We start from the raw sequence: 23,660 nt of genomic DNA on the forward strand, positions 1-23,660 counted from the left end.
AGCACAAAACGATAATCCAGCGCAAAACGATATCCAGAACAAACAATATCCAGGACAAAATGATAATCCAGGACAAAACGATAATCCAGCACAAAACGATAATCCAGGACAAAACGATAATCCAGGACAAAACGATAATCCAGGACAAAACGATAATCCAGGACAAAACGATAATCCAGGACAAAACGATAATCCAGGACAAAACGATAATCCAGGACAAAACGATAATCCAGGACAAAACGATAATCCAGGACAAAACGATAATCCAGGACAAAACGATAATCCAGGACAAAACGATAATCCAGGACAACATGATAATCCAGGACAAAATGATGATCCAGCACAAAACGATGATCCAGCACAAAATCCTCCTGAACCACATGCCCTCATCAGCAGGTCTGCAACTAGCATATCTTTCAACGAATCAGTAGATGGCAGTAACAGTCTTAATGGGCAAAACCTCCCTCAAGGAATGAGCACTGTGGGTGATATCGATCCTGACCAAACACCTGAGGTACAAACAAGTTTCACCCGCAAAATACATGACAAATTTGACATCAGAAGAAGGCTGGATTTTGGTGGAGACAGTCAAGGAACAGACATACAATCATACCTAGGCCTTGGTGCTATGGAATTGCAACCCACATCTACATATATACATGTAGATGAGGGATACATTGGTGTAGAAGGCACAAGGAGGCCTAGGCCAGAAACAGAGGATACAGTTGAGATTGCATCAGAAACAGATGCTAGTACACAAGGCCCTAATGGCCAAAACTTCAATGAAGGATTGAACACAACACCAACTGGAGGGGAAACTGACCCAAAAATGACTGGGGAACAAGCAGGTGAAACATGCTTATGTGGCCAAAAATGCAAGGGCAAGGAAGAACTTAGGAGACATCAAATCATGATGAGATGTTTGGAACAAATACATGAATGCATATGTGGCAAAAATTGCACAAATAAGGCAGGACTTAAGTCACATCAGAGATGGAAGGAATGTCTGGAACGAATATGTATATGTGGCAAAGAATGCAAGGACAAGGAAGAACTTAAGACACATCAAACCATGATGAAATGTCTGGAACGAATATGTATATGTGGCAAAGAATGCAAGGACAAGGAAGAACTTAGGAGACATCAAATCATGAAGAGATGTCTGGAACAAATACATGAATGCATATGTGGCAAAAATTGCACAAATAAGGCAGGACTTAAGTCACATCAGAGAATCAGATGGAAGAAATGTCTGGAACGAATATGTATATGTGGCAAAGAATGCAAGGACAAGGAAGAACTTGAGACACATCAAACCATGATGAAATGTCTGGAATGAATATGCATATGTGGACAACTATAGCATGAAGCTATATGCTAAGTGTAACAAAAAACAACTGTATTATATATTACATATTTGTACATGTACATTGTACCTACCAGAAAACTGCCTAAAGCAGAGTTGAATATAGCTGCTGCCTGTAAACAGAAATTAAATATATTTGTTAATCAGAGACAAGCTAGGCAGGATGGTAGAGGGTATAAGGAAAACTATTTGTGGATGATGTAAATTGGGTCAATAGTTGAATTTCTTTTTGTGTTTTTCAGTAGTAGGATAGAGAAAGAACAAGAATAACATACTATACAATGTATATTAGATAACTACTAAAATATCCTTATCCTTCCTTATTTGTATTACTACTTTAATCAATCTATTACGATTGTGTTATAACCAAGCCCATTGTTTTGTAGCTTTCTGTTGTTTAATTAGACAAGCAAGAGTCAAATATCAAACTTTACAGAGACAGAGGCAGTTAAGTAGGGATCTCTACCAGTATAATCACTGATTCTCGTCTGTACCCTGACATATACATTTAACAACACTTTGCCTGAAAGGTGTAAAAATTTTAGTTCTTTATTCACAACAAAGGATTTTACAATGTTTCGTCTGCAATACTACTGAGTCGGTAGTTAGTATTTTCTTGAGGAAGGTACAAATCTAGATAGACAGTCAACGAAACATTGGCTTGCAATAAATTTCTTGGTTGTGAATAAAGAACTTTGCTTCACAGTTATTTACCAACCTAAAGAAACTACAATGTATGTGAGTTTGCCTGAAAGGATTACCTCATTGCCTCCTACTGCCTTGGTGAGAATGACTGCTGAAGAGACTGGTGGGGGCATGCAGCCGACAACCATCAGCCTGGGAAAGACAACCAAACTTTTTGAATAAAATCATCATACAATACAATGGTTGTAACATCACCAAACAGATAAAGTGACAAACAGATGTTAAGTACATGTATATTGTATTTGCATGCCCTTTTGTATGTTAAAACATAAGTAAACTTCTGTAAAGTGCAACATTTTAATTCTGCATAATTCACTCTACTTTGACATAAGACATATTTGCTACGGTACCATAAAATTACTTTTAGTAAGTTAGTGTAAAGCCAATGTTATCCTTACTATGTTTACCTTACCATGTTTTGCTCAGGAAATTATTGTTCTTTTTATTCTTACAAACTCATATATATGGCGACCAGCCTCTCCATGCCGCTTGCTACATAATGTACACTTCGTAGATTATACTAGCACTAGTTACGACAGTGACAGCATCTGGTCCTGGTCATTAACCTATTTTTTTGGAGAAGGAGAAGAAATTGAACAACAACAATATGTTTTCCTTCTGCAAAGGTTTATAACAAAGCACCTACCCTTTAAGCAGCCAGGGGTTGATCGGTGAGTACTGTAGACCCTTAATGAGTACCCTGATGAGACAGGGGATGAACACAAGTGTGAAGGTCTGGATGAAGCCATGTAGCTTCACCTGGAACAGCGCACTGGTCAAGTCCTAAGGGGAAGGTACAGCATTTTAGCATCCATACCACATTCTGTACTTAAGTTAGTGACTTAACAACTGAAAATGTGTCAGTATAAACTGGATGAGAGTTCTAGCAAAGTTTGAAATTTTCTAGCCTGGGTACCATCCGGATTTTCACTCAGCAACGCTCAAAAATAGATTTGAAGCGTTGCGGAGCAAAAATCTGGATGGTACCCAGGCTAGAAAATTTTCCCTCATATCAATTTTGGGAATGATGTTAAGGGCCTCTGGTGCTAGAGGCATGACAATCCTATGGGGGGTAACAAGGCTATCCATGTAGCCAAACCTGAGATTTGTATTGAATATGATGGTTTATGAACAAGTATCTCACTCAGTGAGTTGACAAGTGATTGACACACTTACACTTAACCCATTTAAACAGTACGGTCTTTATTGTCACTTTCACTTTTTCTTTAAAACTCTATATATACGTTTATAGATATTTGAATCTGGTCATAAACAAAACATGCAGAGGATGTATAACGTTGGAAAAAACTATTTTATAAAATAGTCGTCTGTCTGAACAACTGTGCCACGTATAACCTGTTAGACAAATATTATTGTCTAATATAAACAGGTAACGCTACTAGTACACACCCACCTCGGTCTTGAGAGACAGACCACTGTTAAAAAAAATAAAGGAGACAGCGAAGTATTTAACAGTGTATTCCGGCTTCAATGGTCCTGGAAAAAAAAGAGAGAAATTATTTGAAAGACATTACAGACAATTCCAGACACGTAGAATAATTTACTGAGAATCACCTGTGTGTATTTAATTCGCCCCCCTCCCCACCTGACAACGTGTCACTAAACCGGCGTGAAAAACCTTGACCGAACTTACCTCCTTTTACGCCCAAACTCGGGTCCACTTTTGCCATAGAGATAACAAAAACAATTCCTAACAGGAACCATTCTTTCTTGACCCTTTCTATTACACCCATGTCCAAATTCTGCAAGTTTATGCAGTTTGCCGGTTTATTTTGCACAGAACTTCTTGAATGATACCTGTGGACTACTGGCACCGAAAGTCAACTCAATACTTCTGCGCATAAACAAAATAGTACGCAAATTGCTCCTTTTCTATCTTGCTTTTGTATCAAACTTACGCCAGTAAAATAAGCTAAAATGATCACTGAATAAGTTTATTGCATTTAAAGTGAAAATTTGAGGATAAACCCATTTATTTATGATTTATACTGCGGATTGATCTTTTGAGGTCACAGTAAAAATTTAGAGATCGTCCATGATGGCGGCGGACCGGTCGACTGGGCAGACGGCAACCTTCGCCTTCACCCTTCCCATATCCTGTCAGATTTGCCTCGGAAAGGTAATATTTTGCTGCATAATGTTCAGAGGACTCTCTTCCAAATATTCTGAGAGGAAGTAGTGCGAAAAAGACAGCGGATGGGTGTGTATTAGTCCTAGAATTGCACGAATTATGTGGAGCGTGTTGCATGTTGTTGTTTTTGTGGCGGCTAAATTTGAATGACAACGCAGCACTTGACGTCTTGACACATTTTATCTCACAGACAACAGGCATCTTGTAGACTGAGTGACTCTAAAACCAGCTTAAAGGTTGAAATTTTTATGTACAGAAATCTATGTAGTGTCACGTTTACATTGTAATTATGTGAAGGAATTTACCGTTGCTCTACTGTGTAATTAATTTTAACGAATTTTGAAAGAACGTGTGTCGTCGATAAGGTTAGAATTTACAATTCATTTATTATTGTCCTTGTTCATTTTTGGCAAGCACTCCTTTTTATTTTTACTTACCAACCTACCTTGTGATCTCTATGAATACATGTACATTCTTTTGGTTCATGTTGAAGAAAAGTGCAACCTTCCAGATGTAACTTTGTTATTTTCAAATGAATCATATTTGTTAATCGTTTAACATTTGACAGTTTGTATGTGGTAAAAATTAAAAAGTCAAAAATACAAGGTGACAGTTGTCAAGGCAATGGCAAGTTGTAATAGTGTACATGTGTGGCATGTTATTGTAACATCAAAAATAAATCAGTGAAACAACTTCAAACAGCCATGGTTTATTGAAAGATAATTGTTATTTTTCAGGTAAAGCAGCCAGTGGTGTGCCCGAACCAGCATGTGTTCTGTCAGCAGTGTATGGATGTGTGGCTCATGCACAACCAGCAGTGTCCAACATGTCGGGTGGAGATCAGCGTCAACAACCCCTGCAAGAGAGTCCTCGGTAATTACATGTAAAACCTTTCTTGTTGAAAAACAAACTGATCAATCCACTGGGCTGGAATACCATTCTACATATGCAGGGTATATCAGGTAAATTGGACTTTGGAGCTGTGCAGGTATTTGTCAGGTGCACTGGTAAACATCAGAAAAACCTGTACAGCTCCAGAGTCCAGTTTTACCTGCACTTAAACCTGCATATATACACAGTACATGGACCAGTGCAGGTTAGGTGCAGGTAGACATCAGAAATACCTGCACAGCTCCGATTTAACCTGCACTAACCATACCCAGTACATGGACCAGTACAGGTTAGGTGCAGGTAGACATCAGAAATACCTGCACAGCTCCGATTTAACCTGCACTAACCATACCCAGTACATGGACCTGTGCAGGTTAGGTGCAGGTAGACATCAGAAATACCTGCACAGCTCCGATTTAACCTGCACTAATTAAAATATAACCATATACCCGGTACATGGGCCCGTGCATGTAGACATTTAGAAATTATCACAAATTCCTGCGTAGCTCCAAATTTACATTGTGCCTGTACACCTACATCAAGCAGGTTGGATTGCACAAAGGCTGGCGACCCTCTCTATCATGTGTGTTTTTTTCCTACTGAGCCATTTCTACCATTCCATTCCAGCATTCATGATTGTTTTGTTCCTTAATATACAGGAGGGCTGAGTGGAGGGGAGGAGAGCAGTGACAGGGACAGCTTTTCGACTAAGGAGGTCCGCAAGGCTAGGCTGGACGTCATCTTCAACGAGTATGAGGTCAGTAAAGACAAGTTATGGCATACTAGTACATAAGTTTGACTAAAAATTGCACTGAGAGAACCACAAGGCTAATCTCAGATAAAAATAAAATGGGTGAAATAACTCAGACGCTACATGACACAACAGAAAACATGAAATTTCATTACTTCACAACATGGTTCATAATTTTATGTTGCTCGCATTGTACTTTTTTCATACCTAGTACTACTACCAGTACTGTGAGTAGTAGTAGTACAGCCCCATTTTACAAAATCAAATCTACAAAGATGTCTGCGGGGAATTTTTGCTGGAAAATCTAATACTATGCTGAAGCTGCATGCAGCAAATGTAGGTATGCTAGTATTTGTAATAATTTTATTGTTTGTGCACTTATTTTCACAATTGAATTTCCTTCCTTCCAGCACGACTAAAGCCACATCCATAGAATATGACAATGGCACCGTACGTTAAGGAGTTTAACACTTGGTAAAAAAAAAGCCTCACTTCTTCTCTTCTAGATATCTGCAAAGGAGAAGACCATTCAATCTTTTTATTTTCAGTCTTATTTCTTTATCAGCAGGAAAGTTGATTTTCTATGGCTTAAACTTTCTAAAAACTGTTTTTTTTCTTTCAGAGAGAGATTGACAGACTTCAGTCTGTTATTGAAGACCTCCATAGAAAAACAAGGGCCTACAACAGCAGGTGCCAAACCAAATCGGCATGTCTGGTGCAAAACCACAGAAAAACAAGGGCTCCGATGTGGATACCCTCTTGCAGCTTACGTCCAAACTGCAGGATGCTACATCAACATACGAGGCTGTGGTGAGAGACATGGCAAAGCTGAAAGAGGTAAGAAAAGAACATACATGAACTTGTTAGTGGTATGATGTATATGTACGTTATAAAAGTTATTGAAATATGCTAAATTTACAGGTGTGGCCCAAGTAATGCTCATTCTTAAGGAAGTTTACCAGTTATGGGAAACAAGTGATTTAATAAACAAAACAAAATTATAATGATATTGCAGGAAAATTCTGTTCTAAGAGAGAAGAACTCAGACCTGAGTAGAATGAATGACCAGTTGAGGATGGAACTAAACAAGAGAACCCCACAAAAGTGAGTATGATGTGGTGTAGAAATCATGGTTTTTGGATGCAAGATTGATGCAAATGTGACTCTTAACTGTACAATCTAGTAACAACATGAAACATACATGTAGCACTCCTGGCATGGTACCTTTCAAATCTGAAAATGTATCCAGATTTAAAGCAACCAATATGTTCTCTTACCTATCCTTCCAGGTATGGGCGGTATACTGTTGCAACTCTAGAAGCTAAGGTTGCTCAGTACGAGAAGGAAAACGCACAGTTTCACAGAGCTTTGGAAAGAAGTGACAAGTACACAGAAGAATTGGAAAAACGGTTGCAAGACTGCAAGAAAAAACACAGTCTGCAGAATGAGCAGAGGTAAGGAGTAGTATGGTACTTGTATTACCCTGGTTATGTTCAGTCTTTTTGCAAAACCTCAAGATCAGCAAGTTGGGAACCCTACTTGATAATGAAGATTGAAGAGCATCTGTTTGGGCATGTTAGCAGAGCATACTGCACCTGCGCAAAACCACAGTTTACAAATTGGATGTTTGTCAACGTAGCATCAGAATTTTGCCTGTTGTAGATGATATCTGCTCCAACACAACATTTGAAAACTATAGACGGGATGTCATCCTTGAATATGGGAATATAACCATAAATAAGGGTTTTGCACTGGTGCAGTACATTCAGCCGACATGCTCGTTGTTTGGTGTTATTCTCCCTTTCCATGCATGTAATTCATTTGGTATTTGATTTCTTCGTCTTCTGTCTTTCAGAATATGCAAGGAAACTTCAAAATTCAAAACACCAGAGCTTGACGAGGAGGATAAATGTCCAACAGAGAGGAAATGGAACCAGGGGAAGCTTGACCAGTCCAGGGAACACCAGGTCTCTGTTTCCTCTAGTGAAAGAAGACACCTCCCTGATCCCGAGCTCAGCCCCATCTCCCGAACTCTGCAGTTCATGAGGAATCCAGCAGGGGGCAGTAATGATCTGGTGCCCAGCTGGCTTCGTACAGATCAGAATTGGCCAGAGGCTGAACCTAAGCAACCCGAGGCTAGTCCAAACCGGCAAGGCAACGGGGATAGCTTCGTTTTAGAGCAGCCAAGTCCATTGACCCCTGCAACTCACATGAGGCACCTTTCCATAGGGCACAAATCTGAAAGCCTTTCTCAGAACAGAATGGACACAGACACTTCCTACAAGAACGAAGACACTTACGGCAAGAGAACCGGAGATCACAGTCACTCCAGCAGATCTTCTAACAACTCTGGGATAAATGTTTCCAGTAATCAACATGGAGGAAGCTACGTAGCCAATGACAGACCAGCAAGACTGCCGTCACCCGTTGGGCAGTCAGAAGGGTCTGTCACGAGTAGCGGAAAAGCAAGGCGTAAGTTGAACCTCGGGAATGATGGAGAGAGAGTCAAGAAGTCACTGTTTCCTCCAAGAGAAACGAACACAGAAGAACAGACTTTCAGCCGGTACACTTCTCAAGAAGCCAGGGATGCCTCTAATTCATCCAGTAGTACTGGCAGCTGGACTGACAAAGCTTCTACTTCTAATAATTGGACAGACAAAGCTTCTACTTCTAACAATTGGAAGCAGAACAGAAGTGGGAGCAGTGGGAAGAAAGATGATCTCCTCCTGGGCTCAAGAGATAGATCTGGACAGTTTACCAACAGACCCCAAAGTCTTTCCTCAGAGCAGTTGACAAAGAACTACAACGGTTTGAATGAGAAGGGTAGGGAAACTAGCATACTGCAAGGCCCTAGTAGACCAAGTACCTCTGCCAGTCTAAATGGTCAAGAGGATACGAAGAAAAGAGGGAAGTCCTTCCAGTGGCTGGCTGAGAGTCCCGAGGGATCGGATGATGAAGACAGGGAGGTCGCCTCGACAACAGCCAACCAGTCGCTGCTCGACCTTGACATCACCTTGACCCCAAACATGAAGGACGTTTACATGATGATGAAACAGGCTGAGAGGAGAGTAGGGGAGCGGAGAGAGGTTTGTGTAGACTTGTCCAAACAGCGACCCTCTTCACACGATGGGCGTGGAACAGCAAAAGACTTTGATGTTGGCATGCCTCAAGAAACTTCCAGGCAGAAAACTGGCACACATTTTGAACCCAAACCAAAGATGCCTCGTTCAAGTTCAGCTCCCGTTTTAGAGAACACTGGCAGCGGAGGGAGTATTTCTCAGAAGCCAGACGTTAAGAACGAAAGAAGAAGGAACATGTCCCAGCTGCAGTCTACTTCATTATGGCAAAGCAGTAGCACCTGTGGAAGTACAACAAACAATGTACAGGACTATAACCAAATGGTTGAACAAGAGGATAAGACTTACACAACAGACAAAGACAAGCTGACCAGGAATAGAAGCTGGGACCGAGAATATGCTGGAAGGCACACAGAGGCCAATGCCATAACACATCCCTGGGCTTTCAGAGACTCCTCAAGTAGTTTCCATACTGCCGAAGGTGACCATACCTTCTCAAGAGGTAGAGTGACTCAAGGGCAAACTCAAGTCCGAGTGCCTGAAATCAAAAAGCCTATGCACCCTACTATGTTTGAGTGCTTCGGAGAGGGACCTAGCAGTGATAGGAGCACAGACTCTGATGTAGGAAGGTCTCTGTCAGGGTACAGTGGAGTGCTGGATAGAGAGAATGAGGGAGAGAATGTAAGGAAGAGAAAACCAAGAGAGTCATACTTATTGGCAAGTCCATCAAAGTCTCCCAAATGGAAGTGACTGACTGCAATGCATTTAGGCTAGTCTTTGAAATTTACAAAAACTGATTGCAGACCAGTTTGCAAAAATGCATTTGCACATAATTATAAGGATTAGAAATAAGAAAACTAAGCTAGATGCTTACAAGTTACATGTATTTTTAGAAAGTTTCAGAAAAAAACTTGCATAAGAAGCAAGAAATGAATTGGCCTGAATGACCTACTGGCTTGTTTCAGTTATCTAATTTTTTTTATATTGTTTTCATGCACATTTTGTGACCATATTTGGATGTATTCTTCAGTGCAGTACACAACAGAAGTTTTGATACTTTCCTTCCTTCCTTCCATATCTGGCCCTCAAATAGTAAATACATTTGTACATGTATGCTGGGTGATTAGGCCATTTGGCTTCTAATGTTACAAACGATATTTTAACCATTTTAGGTATAACGTATTCCAGAGATATGGTAAGTTAAAGGTCTTAAATTGCTTTGCCATTTTTTTGCTACAAGTTGAGGCAAGATCTACCTTTATTCTGTGATATCTGGTAATTGGTGACACTTTTATGTCTTCACAAACAATGCATTTATGCGGTAGTCTCCAAACAAATCACAACACTAATAATTAAAACACCATGATATTTTCTATTTTACTGTATAACCTTACTTACAACCTCGTACTTGAACCTCAAGTCACTCTTTTTTTCAAGATGAACCCTTGATCGCAACGTCTATCCTTCAATACTAAAATCTTTATCTGACATGAATTAATGCTGTGGAAGGGTTTTGATTTTACATAATTGAAATCCACATCTGAAGTCATCAGCTGGCAACAGCCGGAAACGCGTACCATACACATTCTGTCCACCATATATCAGCGGCTAATTACATGGCTAAAAACCTACATTATATCCCCTGGCGTCTGTTATACACACCATTACCAAGTTAATGCCCTCAGCCACAAAAAACAAACCCTACGGTACATTACGGAACATAATGGGGGATAACAGATTGCGGTAGTGGTCCGACTCCCCATGAGGCTAGACAGGGGGTTATGGAAGGTAAACTGGACACTTACATGTAGGTTTAGTAACGGCACGGTAACAAACGTTGTAGATCGTCGCACTTTTTGTTATGCCGTAGGACCCTCAAGCAGCCTTTGGCCGTAATTCAACCACTGACAATAAGGCAGCCTTTTCCGTCACAAAACAGCTGAATTTTGCAGCACACGAGCACGACTATCCCACGAATGTCGGGCCTCAGTTTGCGACGATCGTACAACGATCCCGCGACGTATGTTACCGGGCCCTAAGAAAAGTCCTCCAGTTTTGCAAAGTAAAAAAAAACATACACATCATAAAGCGATAAAGAACTATATCCACGGACATTCTAGCTTAGGATACCGTATTCTTCACATACCAGTATACCATCTTTTAATACTATGAAACATGCTCTTGAGGGTTTAGAATAGATTTCATCCCCCCCTTCCCCCAAAGCGTCTCTTAATTTTGCCTGCAGCAAGTATTACCACACCCCAGGTGCGCACAGTTAGCCTTTTACGTCCGGAAAGTGCCGATATCTAATTTTCATGATCCCAGACTGCAGAAGTTGAGAGATTTGCCCTACAGGCAAATGGGACAAATGGAAAACGTCCCGCTACGAAACTCTAGAAGGTAGCACGCATGGCTTGGATTGCACAAAACCAGCTTATATCCAGCAGTGAAGGGTTTGTGTTCCTTTTTTTAGATTCAATCTGGGCAAAATTCGGCCTGAAAATTTAGTTCTTTTGAAGTTAAATAGACAAAGAAACAATTCTTCTTTCTACAGACTATACAACATCGCTTAAAATGGTCAATTTTTTTTAGACTGGAGTTGTACAGTCGAAAGTGTGAGTCCAATTTCCGATGTTGGAAACAACAGTTCTAACTTGCTTCATAATGATTTTTACGAACACAAATGAACTTTCAAGATAGTAACATTCTTTGTCTGTGATATTGGATCTACTCCAACGACATATTTGCCCTTACGAAAATAGTTGTCCCAAATATTAGTGTATTTTCTTGTTAAACGAAGCCCCTACAGACGTGATGTTGCATAAGTTACACAACAGGTTTGCCCTGCAGCTATGCGCGCGTGGGACACCAGGTGGTAGGGTCTGTTCCAGCCCCGTGGAAAAACAGTTATGTTCTCCATGGCATGAATCTGCTGTAACTAACTCAGCGAAAGACATGCATAGTCTCTGACAGACTCTATAGGCTGACAGACTATAGCCTATAACAGACATGTAATAAGGCCGGTCGGTAGGTATAGAAATATGTCGATTACTAGTACATCTTGTACATGTATGTTGATAAATGTAACTAAATGAACAAGAGATACGTATAGTCTCCAACAGACTATAGGCTGGGGGATATAGTCTCCAACAGGCTCATGTGGTCGGTAGGTATGAAAAATATATTTTGCTAATACGTTGATGAACGTATAAATAATGGTAGATAATACACACATTTAATTCAAACAGGATAACTTACGAAGATTATTTCTGGACGTTTTGAGTGCCACCCTTCACTCTTCTTCAGCGTTACTAATATTAAATAACTCTTCATACTGTCAAAATAGAAAAAAGGGCTGGCTTTGGTAGTGACATAGCTTGATAATTTTCAAGCGTTCCTGATTTAACAATGCTATCCACGGATTTGATCCCAGTTTTGCAAAAAAAAGCGAACGGATAAAGCAATTTGCTACTTGCCGCTACTACGTAAGTTTTGTTGCAGAATGATGACGTCCCGAAAATATAAGTCTCTTCCACAACTGAACTGAGACTCCCCATTTCCAAGGTAGATATAGGATTTTCTATCTCTATCTACGTTATTCCTCCCTTGTGACTTTGACCAAAGCTGTATCTGAATACACCAAGGTCATTTTCATTCTGATATAACGATTTCTGGTGCTTTGAATTAAAGTTGCAAAGCAATGCACAGACTCGGAGCAAATTACTGTAAACAATCCGTCGGATCAAAAATCCCCTCATTTCGGCTGTCAGAAATAGTCAGCGTCACCAGATCACACGCATAGCCACATGAGCAGTTATTCTATACCATATGAAGGGGGATCGAGAAAGAACCCAAATAAATATTTCACTGAGTCTTTTGAAAACTTATCCCCCTAAATGTGCGCCCATCTAAAATTCATCCTACAAAGTGAAGTGTGTATATAAGGGGAAATCTTCGTTTTTCGGCGGGACATTCTGGGCTGTGCCGGTCGGGGAGGACCCGGGTTGTGGTTTTTGCTGGGACGGTTTTTGGGGGAGAGTTAGACGGGGTACTACTCCCTACGTGGTGCGGCAATGATGGAGTTTTTCTACCGCTGTTCGTGAGTTGATCTCTCCCTGCATGTTTGATATCGCTCCTAGTGCGTTATGTATGCATATAGACGTATAAATGGTAACGACCATCAAGGCACTATGTACATGTACTGAGAGACTGTATGTTTTAGACTTAGAATATGTGTGTTCGGTATTTGAAATGTTTTATTTTTTGTCATTTGTGTGATAGTTCTATGAATGCATTTCATTGATTGGGGTAGAATTTTTCGATACTGAAAACCATACTGAAAGAAAGCGTGCGTGCGTTTTTGTTGTGTACATGTTAAAGATTTCTATCATGGCCCAAAGTCGTAGTGATTCGAATAAATGTACATTGTGTGATGCAGTGAATATGCTACTAAAGCGTTCAAATACTTCTCTATGACGAATACGAAAGAAGGAGAGGTAGAATGGCATATAATATATACGACGTCATCGGTGCCGCACAGCCAGCCACAGCTGCGACCATTTGGCATTTCCCACACATCTCAACCGGCAGCGCCGCTTAGCGGGAAATATTTAAACTGCAACGTACATGTATCTGGTTATATCACTTGCGAAGTACTGTACAGTATAAACTTGTATAGTACAGAGTATAAGGAGAAATACCAGGTGACTTCACTTGACCATAAAAGGCAGTTTGTATTGAGCAACAACAAAAAAAACCCGCGCACCTGGCTAGAAAGGTTAAAAAGGCTGACACTCAGGCTAAAAAAAATGCCCTTCTAACCCGCTGCAAGGCCGTTGGGCGGTCATAAAACAACATAATTCTCAAATCTGATTAAGCAAGTTCCATCCTCACATCCTTGGCAGTAAATAGACGTATAATCAAATCAGTAACAGTAAGTTCAAGGCTGCTAGACGCCGCCGATACAGAAGCGTTCCTTATTCTCCTAAGCTCGCTACCAGGCGATACAGCAGTCACGTTAGTTAGCCCCGGAGTGCAGGCCACTTAGGGCCTGTCATATATCTCACGACATTCTTTGGACAGACGCCCAGGAGGGGCTCCACCACTGAGCGCATCACTCGTTCCAGTAACAAACTGACCCTTACCAAATGTAGAACTGAGCGGTACAAACAGAGTAGCGTCCCATACATGACCTACCTCCTGAACAGTCACTATTTTTGTTAGACACCGTACGTTAAAGTCGTTGTAAATAATGCCTGTGTTAATGCCTGTGTAAATAAATGTAAATAAATGTGTAATGAATTTGCATGTACAACTGGACGCAATTCAGCCTTTGGCTGCAAAGTCCACGTTTTTTTTACGAATAAAACACCATTTGATTGATTGATTGATTGATATGTCATACAGAATATACAGCCGTATTCTTCTCACAGTGAGAGCTACTCTTACATCACAGGAACTGTTTGACTTGGGATCTTTCCCCATTTCACTATTTCTGAATAGAGTCAATTCTAAGTCACCAAGACGGTTTTAAAAATGATAAGTGTAATAATTTTGAACTACGTACTTGGAACATTTTCGTCACAAAATTTATGATCTTTCGTAACTAGAATACGATAATTAAATGTAATAAAATGTTATTTTGTAGGCATATTAGAATGTATAATCTTGGGCTTTAAGCTTTGAATGCTGTCTAATGTCTGTCAGTGCGAATTATTGCCATAACCTCTAGTTCCTAATAATGCCACAATGAATAGCTGTTTCTTGTAAAGTAGTTTATATATATAGTTGGGCTCTTTGTCAATTGTTCTCACCATAAGAACTGAAGCGTCTGCTTGCTTGCTTTTCCTTTAATGCCCACGATCATGATAATGATCATTCTGGCATACTCGAGCTCATTTTCACCTGAGCGTAGTGAGGAAACTTGTGTAAAGTGCCTTTCCCAAGGGCACAAGGTTGGTGTGACTAGTCAGGATTCGAACTCGTGACCTCTTGGTTCTGAGCCGAATACTCTGCCGCTACGCCACACGACCAGGTTTGCTGTTGTTAGCTGCCTATCGCTCAAAAGAACTGCAGAAATTCCTCCCAGCATGCTGTAATTTGTAAGCGTTCATACACTGACATTAACAAACAAGCCGCACACGCACAACCATGTAACAAGTATAAGAGCTGTTGATACATGCAATCGTAGTGCGTATATATAGGTGAGATATATGATTGAAGTTGACGCAATCTTTGGGGGTAAGCCAAGTGGTGTTCTTCTGCTTGTAATTGGTTTCCGGCGTACTCTCTCATTGTACCCAATTGCATCTATGGAGGATGTGTGTTAAAAATGACAAATTTGAATGTACATTTTCTACTGTACTTCTGATTGTATATTATTAGATTAATGATCTGCATTTTACAATAACCTATCAATGGTGGCAAGGCAAACAATATTCTTGATTATGAAATCTATGTGATATTGACATTTTACCGCGCCATTTCTGAGCACATTTTCGTCATCATTTTATACTGGAAGCGTTTGAAACAAAAGAAGCTATGTGAGAAGTCACTTTATTTATTTATTTTTTGGTAACACCAATAATATAATACATAGAACCAGCTTACGATACCGTTTTCGTCAGCAACATCGCATTTTGTCTCACAGATATCAGTATACTATGATAGGCTTGGTTAAACTAACTACATTAAAAGAACAATGACTGGCAAATTGACTTCGAAAACCTAGAGTGCCGCCCCGATCGTGATTTGGAAATGGAACATAAAGACTCCTGGATTACTAGAAGCACGGCGGTCTTGAGACCATTTTCAGACCAAACTTTCTTTTTATGCTCTTTCTCACAAACTCAGAAAACCCTCCAGAGCTTCGGAAATAAACTCGAGGGAAATATCCCCAAACATACAAAAACGCTGGGCGAAGCTGTACGCCGTGGATTTGATCATGAAAATTTCATGGCTCCATAATATCTCCCCCCTTCCTAAAAGTTTCATGCCAATTTCGTCAATAAACCGAAGAGACCTAAATCAGGCCTGTAAATATTCAGCCCGCCCTGTTGCTCGCCATTACACGCCCTGTTGGCCCGCAGAATTGGCTCCACCGCTGCGGGGGACCCCTGAATATCAATTAGTTCCTACTATTTCCAATTACGGTCGCCAGCGGCGCTGCCAAAACTTGTTTGTTCAAACTCTTCCTGCCGGAAAATCACATTTTCTGCACTTTCACCTACCCTGGCAAATCGCATATGGATGAGGAGCGAAGTCTGGCCATTTTCATGAATGAATGAAAAACCTTTATTGTACATTTTACTATTACAAGCTTAAAGTACAGGTCATTTTGATAAGAGTGATTTAGGTCTGGTATCTTACCACATCTGTAGTATATACTAATATGTACAGGTTCAGGATCTTTTTACCTCTCAAAACACTTGTAAGTGTAAGAACAGATGGAGCTCATTATAATACATGGTTTATCAAGTAGCCTCGGAAATATGGATTTTTTTCATTGCTATACCTACCTAAACTATGGAACTCGTATATCTGATATTTCTCTCGTTGTTGTATAAGGTGCAGTCCACAATAAAATGACACTCGTCTTCTATGCTATTTAATGATACTGGTTGTAATGATACTGTTGTCCCATGACGTGTTCTCATGACACCGTACAATACACGATGAAATATGTCCTTATAACCGTCCAAAGTTGTTCTGATACTCCCTATAGAGCAGAGGTTTTTAGACTTCGGCGTATCTTTGACGTGTTTTAATTGGGCATTTTTGTGGCTTACTTTTTTGTACTGGTATATTTTTTGCGCCAGTCAAACGGATGACAAATGGATGCTGCCCTAGTCAATTTCATACTGGCTTACCAACTAGATACTATCTTGTACTCGAAGTCACAAAAATATCTGCTTTTAGACTTGTTTTCTGACGTGACCGAGATGCGAAAAGTTTAACTTTGTCATGCCAAACTACATGTAGCCTCCTTTTCAGGCGTTTTCAGGAGATATATGTAGGGTTGCCTGCCGGAGCTTCTATTGCGTGCAATCTATTTGATTACCCCCCCCCCAAAAAAAAAGAATAAAACGGCCGATCCAGGAACGCCTGAAAAGGACGCTAAACTACATGTAGGTATGTGACAGTAAAAATAGTACATGTTCAGTACACTACAAGGTAAAAGACTTATTTACCTGTGCCTGTGCTTTAGAATCCCCGATAGAAGAAAACGAACGCAACGTATATTCATCAGGGACTTTGTGTTTACTCCTTAACCGGCGTTCTAACTATCAAGAACGTACCGTTGTACCTCTATAAGGTATATTAAAATTTATTGCTTCCATTAATAACGCAGCCCATAGCTATTGGCTTATCGCATTTTCCAGATGGACACAGTAATTGTTTAATTGGTTATTGTTTCTCTGATGACGTTATGCCGTCAGTTTATTGACTGTTATTACTGGCAGATAATACTCCTAATATTACTTTGTGTATGGGGATGATACTTTCGTTCACGTAATCATCCATAAGATGCTAATGCTTGAGATTTCTTTGAAGCGTGACTTTCAAGACAGAAAGTTTAAGCAATCTCTAATTAATTTATTTTAAAAGTTTTGGTAGAAGTCATTATGAAAGTTCAATTTCCAACACAAGAATTTGACCAAAATTGTCGAATCTAAACGTACTGTACAACTCCAGTCTTTGTCAGGGAATGAGTGATCCACTGCTTCTGTGACGTCACGTTATGCAAATGGACACGTGACTCTGTGAGCATTGGGTCAGAGGTTGCAGAAAGTCTGTGTCGCCTCCCGTCTTTGTTGAGGGATGGAACTGAGTGTCAGTGCAAAAAATCCATTCTTTACGCAAACCTGAAAGCACGTGTAAAGGTTTCGTTTCTTCACTTGTGTGTACTTTTACGCAAACTTTAAGTGTGCTTAATGAAAGGATTACATGCAATTTGTTATTATTCTTCAATAGTGCCAGTATTTATCTTCCTATGATCTCAACGCTTTCCGTAACGAACGCCACTCTTGATTAGGACGTAGACTCATCAGGGACAAAGATAGCAAGGCAGAAATATACCCTGAATGTAATAACGTTAACCAATGAAGGAATTTTGAGGAAAACCACTAGACTACCTACAAGTTTACTAGTATCTTAAGACCAGGCCTTCTTGCTTGAACCAAGGGCATTATAGAGAATTCTGCTAGTTTGTGATGAATGTTCCTTGAGCTGTTTTCGTCTTGGAAGACGCTCTACAGCGCAAAGTCATCGCGGTTCATCGCTTAAGGGGTATATCTGTCTGCAACGTCTCAGAAAGTATCTTGAAAGTTCATCTTTGTTGGCAGAAGTCGTTATGAAGCAAGTTTAAGCTGCAATGTCCAAGAAATGGTACCAACTAAATTTGTATTTGTATAGTCGAAAATTTGGGTAAGTCCAATTTCTTGTGTAGAAAACTACAGTTTAAACTTGCTTCATTAGTAAAGTAATTCTAGTCTCCCGTTACCGTTATGTTAGCATTGTGTGAAGGCCGATCGGTTCCCTCTCTGTTGTAACGTGTTAATTCTATTTGGTTTATCGGATTTGAGCTTGTCGCGACTCCTCGCTTTCCGGAAAGATGCTATCGCGGGGAGACAATGAGCGTTTAATTCGGGGCTGAATTAGATATTGGCGCGTAAATGAAGGCAAGAAGCGCGAGCGCGGAGAGATTCCGGCCACTTGCGCTCATTATCGCACAATTATCGCGACCTATTTGCGGGCATCGCGGGCCCGCCGAGGACGGGTAATGTCAGCTAATGTACGGGGATGTTCGGATCGATACGGGGGGGGGGTGCGTCAGGACGCTTGGCGCGAAAAGAGGCTAGGTGTACATTGCTACTCTCCAAGCAGAGGTTTGGGTTTTAGGTTATTTTTGGCGTGTTTATAGGTTTATTTAGAGGTTTCTTTTTTGCACTGGAATTTTTGTAGGGTTGGGTGAAAAGAAAATTCCACTGCGAAAAAGAAACCCCGATAAAAAAGCCTAAAAACACGCCAAAAATACCCCAAAACCCAAACCTCTGCTTGTAGAGTATACATCGCCAAGACGGCAAAACAATACAATGCCGCTATCTATTGTTTCTTCTTAAAGGCATCAATAGCAATTTCATGGCAGCAAAACTGGTTGCTAAAAGCCAATTTTCTGGTCATATTTTCAATGTAGTAGTAAGTAACATTCTGATATATGTGAGGCAAAAATGAGACGGAAAACGATTGCTTGTTTCGTATCGTATCGTAGACTGCTTTTAGCTATTTATTGTTGGTACAAAAAATAGAGAAAATAAAATAATTCCCAAACGATTGCTATGTATATGTCATCACCTTGCACTTAACGGAAACGAACGATGTGATAAAGCTCATTACGTAACAAAATTACAGCATTGCCCCCCCCCGTCATCCTGTCAATCGAATAAGGTTAACGTCATAGCCTCTCACACTAGTCTCCTCAGCAGGCTTACGAGTTGGGCCGTTCTACTTTATTATGTAGCCTCTGCCACGCTACAGATCTAGAAGCAATCTGTACTCCTATAGTATATTTCTAACTCTCCTGGTAATATCTCGATTTCTGGGCAATTTCTACTCTTTCCAGCCTGTGACGCCTGGTAGAGGCTACTTATAATGTGCCCTTCTCTGACTGTAATTTATCATAGTAACTTCAGAATATTGTACTCAGTTTCTTGTACACAGGCTCTCGTAATGACTCGGTAATTTTGGGTTATGTTTTTTTATGTTTACCGGAGGGAAACATTTCTTTTTTGCTCAGTATCCTCTTCTCCAAACACAAAAGGTCAATGACCTGAACCAGACGCCTGTCACCATGGTACTTAGTAACTGGTGTTGGGTTACATCATGTTGCAATTTTATAGCAGGAGGGATTTAGCCTCCTGTCACCATTCATATGAAATGTGTTAGAGTAAGAATTAACAGAGCAGACCATATGCGAAGGTAAACATTTACATCTGCTTTGCAACTGTTACCTTTCTATCTATCTACCTTTACCTAGTTTTACTATATATCAGTCATGGTTGTTTTGTACTCGCTTTCTAATGAGACAAGAAACTGAGTTCAGTCAGAACTCATATACAGTAAAAAAACGGTACTTAATGATTAAAAAAGGCCCACTCGTGTGCCTGGTACGGAGGCTATACCCGCACCACGTGAAACCTCAAATATGCGACATTGGCTCTCCCGACGTATCAAACCCACTCTGAGATTGAATCATGATGTAAACGGGCCCCGGGCGCATTAAAGATTGAGAAGAGCTCGGATTCCAATGGTACGGTTCCCCTAAAGAGGTTCGCCATCGTTTCCCGAAGCACCTCCCACTATTCTTCAATAATGCAGAAACGGCCAGTCCTAGAGGCGGGCTTTGGTTAAAGACAATTAATTAAAACCGCTGATGATGAGTGAGGGGGGGGGGGGTCAACCGGACTGGAAACGGTACCAGTGACGTACTGTAATATGTCACATTCACTCCTAAATTAGCAAAATAAATACGAATTAGAAGTTTGAAACCTGTACCCCAAACGTGATGGCGGGGAAAGAAAATCAGCCATTCAAAAGACGCGCTACAAGAATAGAAAGAAGAGGAACAATAGATGATATAAAGTACGTTTGTGAACTCGTAAACAATCGTTTGGATCTTTTTGATTTTGGCCAACAACAGGTAATTGATGCTGCATTATGTAACATTAGGACGATACAAACAGTCAATTTTCTGGTCATTTCTTTACAAAGTAATTTGAATCAACCCTAACTCTAGCAAATAAGTGGCACTCAGGAAGCTAGAGTTACCAAAACATGCTGTCAGCCATGTTTGTTTACATTCTGGTAGTTTATGGTGGCACCACAAACTAAGCGCGCCTTGTGTGGGTTGCCTTTAAGCACCAACCATAAATGTCAGAAAAGTGAGATAATTGCATAAATATGTTGAAAAGTGGCAGTAAAAATCGTACGAAGATTTTTGTCAATTGAAATATTTCAATTTTTGGTGCAAAAATGTTACACAATGCCCCTTTAAGAAAGCAGGCAATGGTTAGGGCTGAGGTGAGCTGTTCTCCTTGGTTGCTGTGTGAACTTCCCCATCAGAACCGAGCTGTGAACTGCAGCTAGCAGCCGAGACTTTCTATACGGGGTGGACAGGGGCGGGAATGAAGATTAATGTGTGTTCGTCCGGGCTGACACCGTATCTCTTCTGGCGGGTAATGATGCGAAAAATTACGGCCATCCATCATCCGGGCATCGCTTTCAGACGACATTTCGGCGCACTCCAAGGGGCAAGATGGCGGATGAATTGAAACCCGGAGGGGGTGCCATTTTCGTGAACCACCTGTCACGGGGAATTTTCCCGCGCGTTTGTTGACAAACCTCAGACGTGAGGGGAGTGGCTTTCTTGCCTTTCTGACGGTTTTCCCCGTCCCGCGCACCTTCTATATCTCCTGTAATACATATGCATTAATCACCGCGCATGACAACTCTGGCAGGCGGGTTAATCGATCGCTTGTAGCGCCGAGGATTCGCGTTAACCCCGGTGCTTCTTCTCGCGACCTGCCCGCCCGCCGGAGCCGCTGCCACGCCTCGCGGGAACCGTGATTCAAGTGACGGGTACCTCCCCCTTGATCGCTCCGCTCGCCTTTTTCTCACGGAGATATTGACAGCTCCCGTCTGCCAGAAGAAACACTTATCTAGCAGGTATCGCGTACATGTAGGCGTTAGGCGGCAGACAGACACGTGCACACGGGGCACTCCCCGGGTATTCGCCTCGATACCTATCTGGGCAGAGATCAAGTGTCGGTAATGCGGTAAAGATTTATTGTTCCACCTAGACGTATACTGAACATCTAGGCATACGTCTGTTTCTTACGTACACCGAACCATATTGAAGCAAATACTCTCTACCCATGTCATCGCTTAAAGCGACAAAACAAAGATAGTTTACAAGCCCTATTTTGGAAACGTATCCTACTAGTATACTATAGACATTATAGACTTTAAAACGTAAGCCATTTCTTCTCCAGTCATAATTTAAGAAGTCAAATCATTTTTTTTTGCAATAATTAGGCTTCATACACAGTTTGCATACGAATGCACCGATGCGGACGGGAAATATATTAGAGGTACGATTTTCACCATAAGTTTTCTATAACAAAGTCCACAATAAATCGACAAGAAAAATTGGTTAAACAACAATGAAAACATAGTCCACCAATATCTTCACACACTCATATCTAAACGCATACATAATTGCATAGGTTTAGGCAATGTCTGCCTGCTACTTTACGTCTGTTACGTCTTTACGCCTATTACATATAATATATGTGCTACATACATGTATATAACCTACATTTCCAGGTAACGTACGTAATAAAGGTCGTCATTCATCATTCAAAATAACAATAGATTGTAGCTTCAAGCATCACATAGACGATAACAGAAACTGCAAAAATAAAACATAAGAACTGTAAAAAATGATAAGACAAAATTATACACATGCATTTGTTTAACATCGTCTTTATTTTGCACAAAATGACATGAAATCAAAATGACATATTTATTTACATCACAAGGACAATACGAAGGATTAAGCATGGATAACTCCCGGTAGCTTTTCCATGTCTACGTTTTGTCGTTCGTCATATTGGTATACATGCTATATGCGGTCTTAGCATTAGTGTAGACTCTGCTAGAAATACAGTGATCACAGTTGTCGATGATATCATTAAACGTCAATGTTAAAGCGTGAATTTTGCGTAATAAACCTGTTGATATGTAAATACATATGATAACTATAACTTGTAGTATAAGTGTGCATATGACATTAGTACATTCACGCTGTGCAGTAAGATTGGTTCACCGAGACATTTGCTATTATCCTCGCGTGTCATGTAGTAGGAACTTTCTACTACTGTTTACAGAATAATGTTTCCAAAGATAAAAAGACAAGAAAGCCACAGAACACTTTTATACACTAGTAAACACTAACGTTTGGCTCTTGCGTAACTATTGTGTACATTAGACAATTCCAATCAGTATTGAGCGCTCCTTTGTATTATGATCTATGATATGCCAATGACAAGATATGGAATTTGCAATCTCAACTGCGTTCCCTATGGCACTTCTCAATTGCGGAAAAGCAATCGTCTTTTTGAGCATTTTGCGTGTTGTGTTCAGTACAGATATAAAGTATTGTTCCTGTATATCAGCAACATCACGTTCAGAAACCTTGAAATATTCTTGTCCAAGCGCGAAATTACTGTAACATCGACGTACGCGTAGAACATTTAACCACACAGCCGTATCAGGCAGCGTCATAGAATACAACTGATGAAGGTATACAACATACGCCCTATTTCGTATATTATTAGACAAACGTTGAAGGGGGAGGGGTGTAGGATGATCCATCTTTTTCATACATACCATTTGTCTGTCAAGTTTCATATCAGAAATAGGCTTTGATAATGGAATGGTAGACAGGTCTACAGAAAACGTTGCTAATGTATTGTTCTCTACAGTAGGAGCTTGTAGTCTTTTCATGGGTCGACATTTCTGTCAACAAAGTCACCAGTATGCCGTTTCCCGCCATTTTCTGTCGCAGTGCATTCTGGGTAACCTACTTGTCCGCCATGATGAACTATCACAGTCGACAGTTCCCATTCATGTTTTATGGGCTTAAATATTAAACAAACT

At 40.5% G+C, this 23,660-nt stretch overlaps 2 protein-coding genes across 3 annotated transcripts in view; one reads left to right on the forward strand and one right to left on the reverse strand.

The window, feature by feature from the left end:
• The window catches only part of LOC109477652 (sodium/bile acid cotransporter 7-like), a 15,890-nt gene extending 11,979 nt beyond the window's left edge, over window positions 1-3,911 (reverse strand). For both annotated transcript variants that reach the window (XM_019778988.1, XM_019778987.1), the window contains exons 1-5: window positions 3,726-3,911; window positions 3,486-3,568; window positions 2,718-2,854; window positions 2,128-2,203; window positions 1,441-1,479 (exon numbers count right to left, since the gene is read on the reverse strand). In XM_019778988.1, the coding sequence (XP_019634547.1) occupies window positions 1,441-1,479; window positions 2,128-2,203; window positions 2,718-2,854; window positions 3,486-3,568; window positions 3,726-3,825 (435 nt within the window). In that variant the 5' untranslated portion in view covers window positions 3,826-3,911. The remainder of the gene's footprint in view (window positions 1-1,440; window positions 1,480-2,127; window positions 2,204-2,717; window positions 2,855-3,485; window positions 3,569-3,725) is intronic.
• A 196-nt stretch (window positions 3,912-4,107) lies between these two features.
• Window positions 4,108-9,779, forward strand: LOC109477654. The gene is made up of 7 exons (XM_019778989.1): window positions 4,108-4,211; window positions 4,961-5,096; window positions 5,774-5,871; window positions 6,488-6,702; window positions 6,881-6,969; window positions 7,155-7,319; window positions 7,721-9,779. The coding sequence occupies exons 4-7, from the start codon at window positions 6,574-6,576 to the stop codon at window positions 9,690-9,692; spliced, it is 2,355 nt and encodes a 784-aa protein (XP_019634548.1). The 5' UTR covers window positions 4,108-4,211; window positions 4,961-5,096; window positions 5,774-5,871; window positions 6,488-6,573; the 3' UTR covers window positions 9,693-9,779.
• Window positions 9,780-23,660: the final 13,881 nt, after the last annotated feature.

The sequence above is a fragment of the Branchiostoma belcheri genome, unplaced genomic scaffold, assembly GCF_001625305.1.
Source record: "Branchiostoma belcheri isolate BF01 breed outbred unplaced genomic scaffold, Haploidv18h27 scaffold40, whole genome shotgun sequence".
Lineage (NCBI taxonomy): Eukaryota > Metazoa > Chordata > Leptocardii > Amphioxiformes > Branchiostomatidae > Branchiostoma > Branchiostoma belcheri.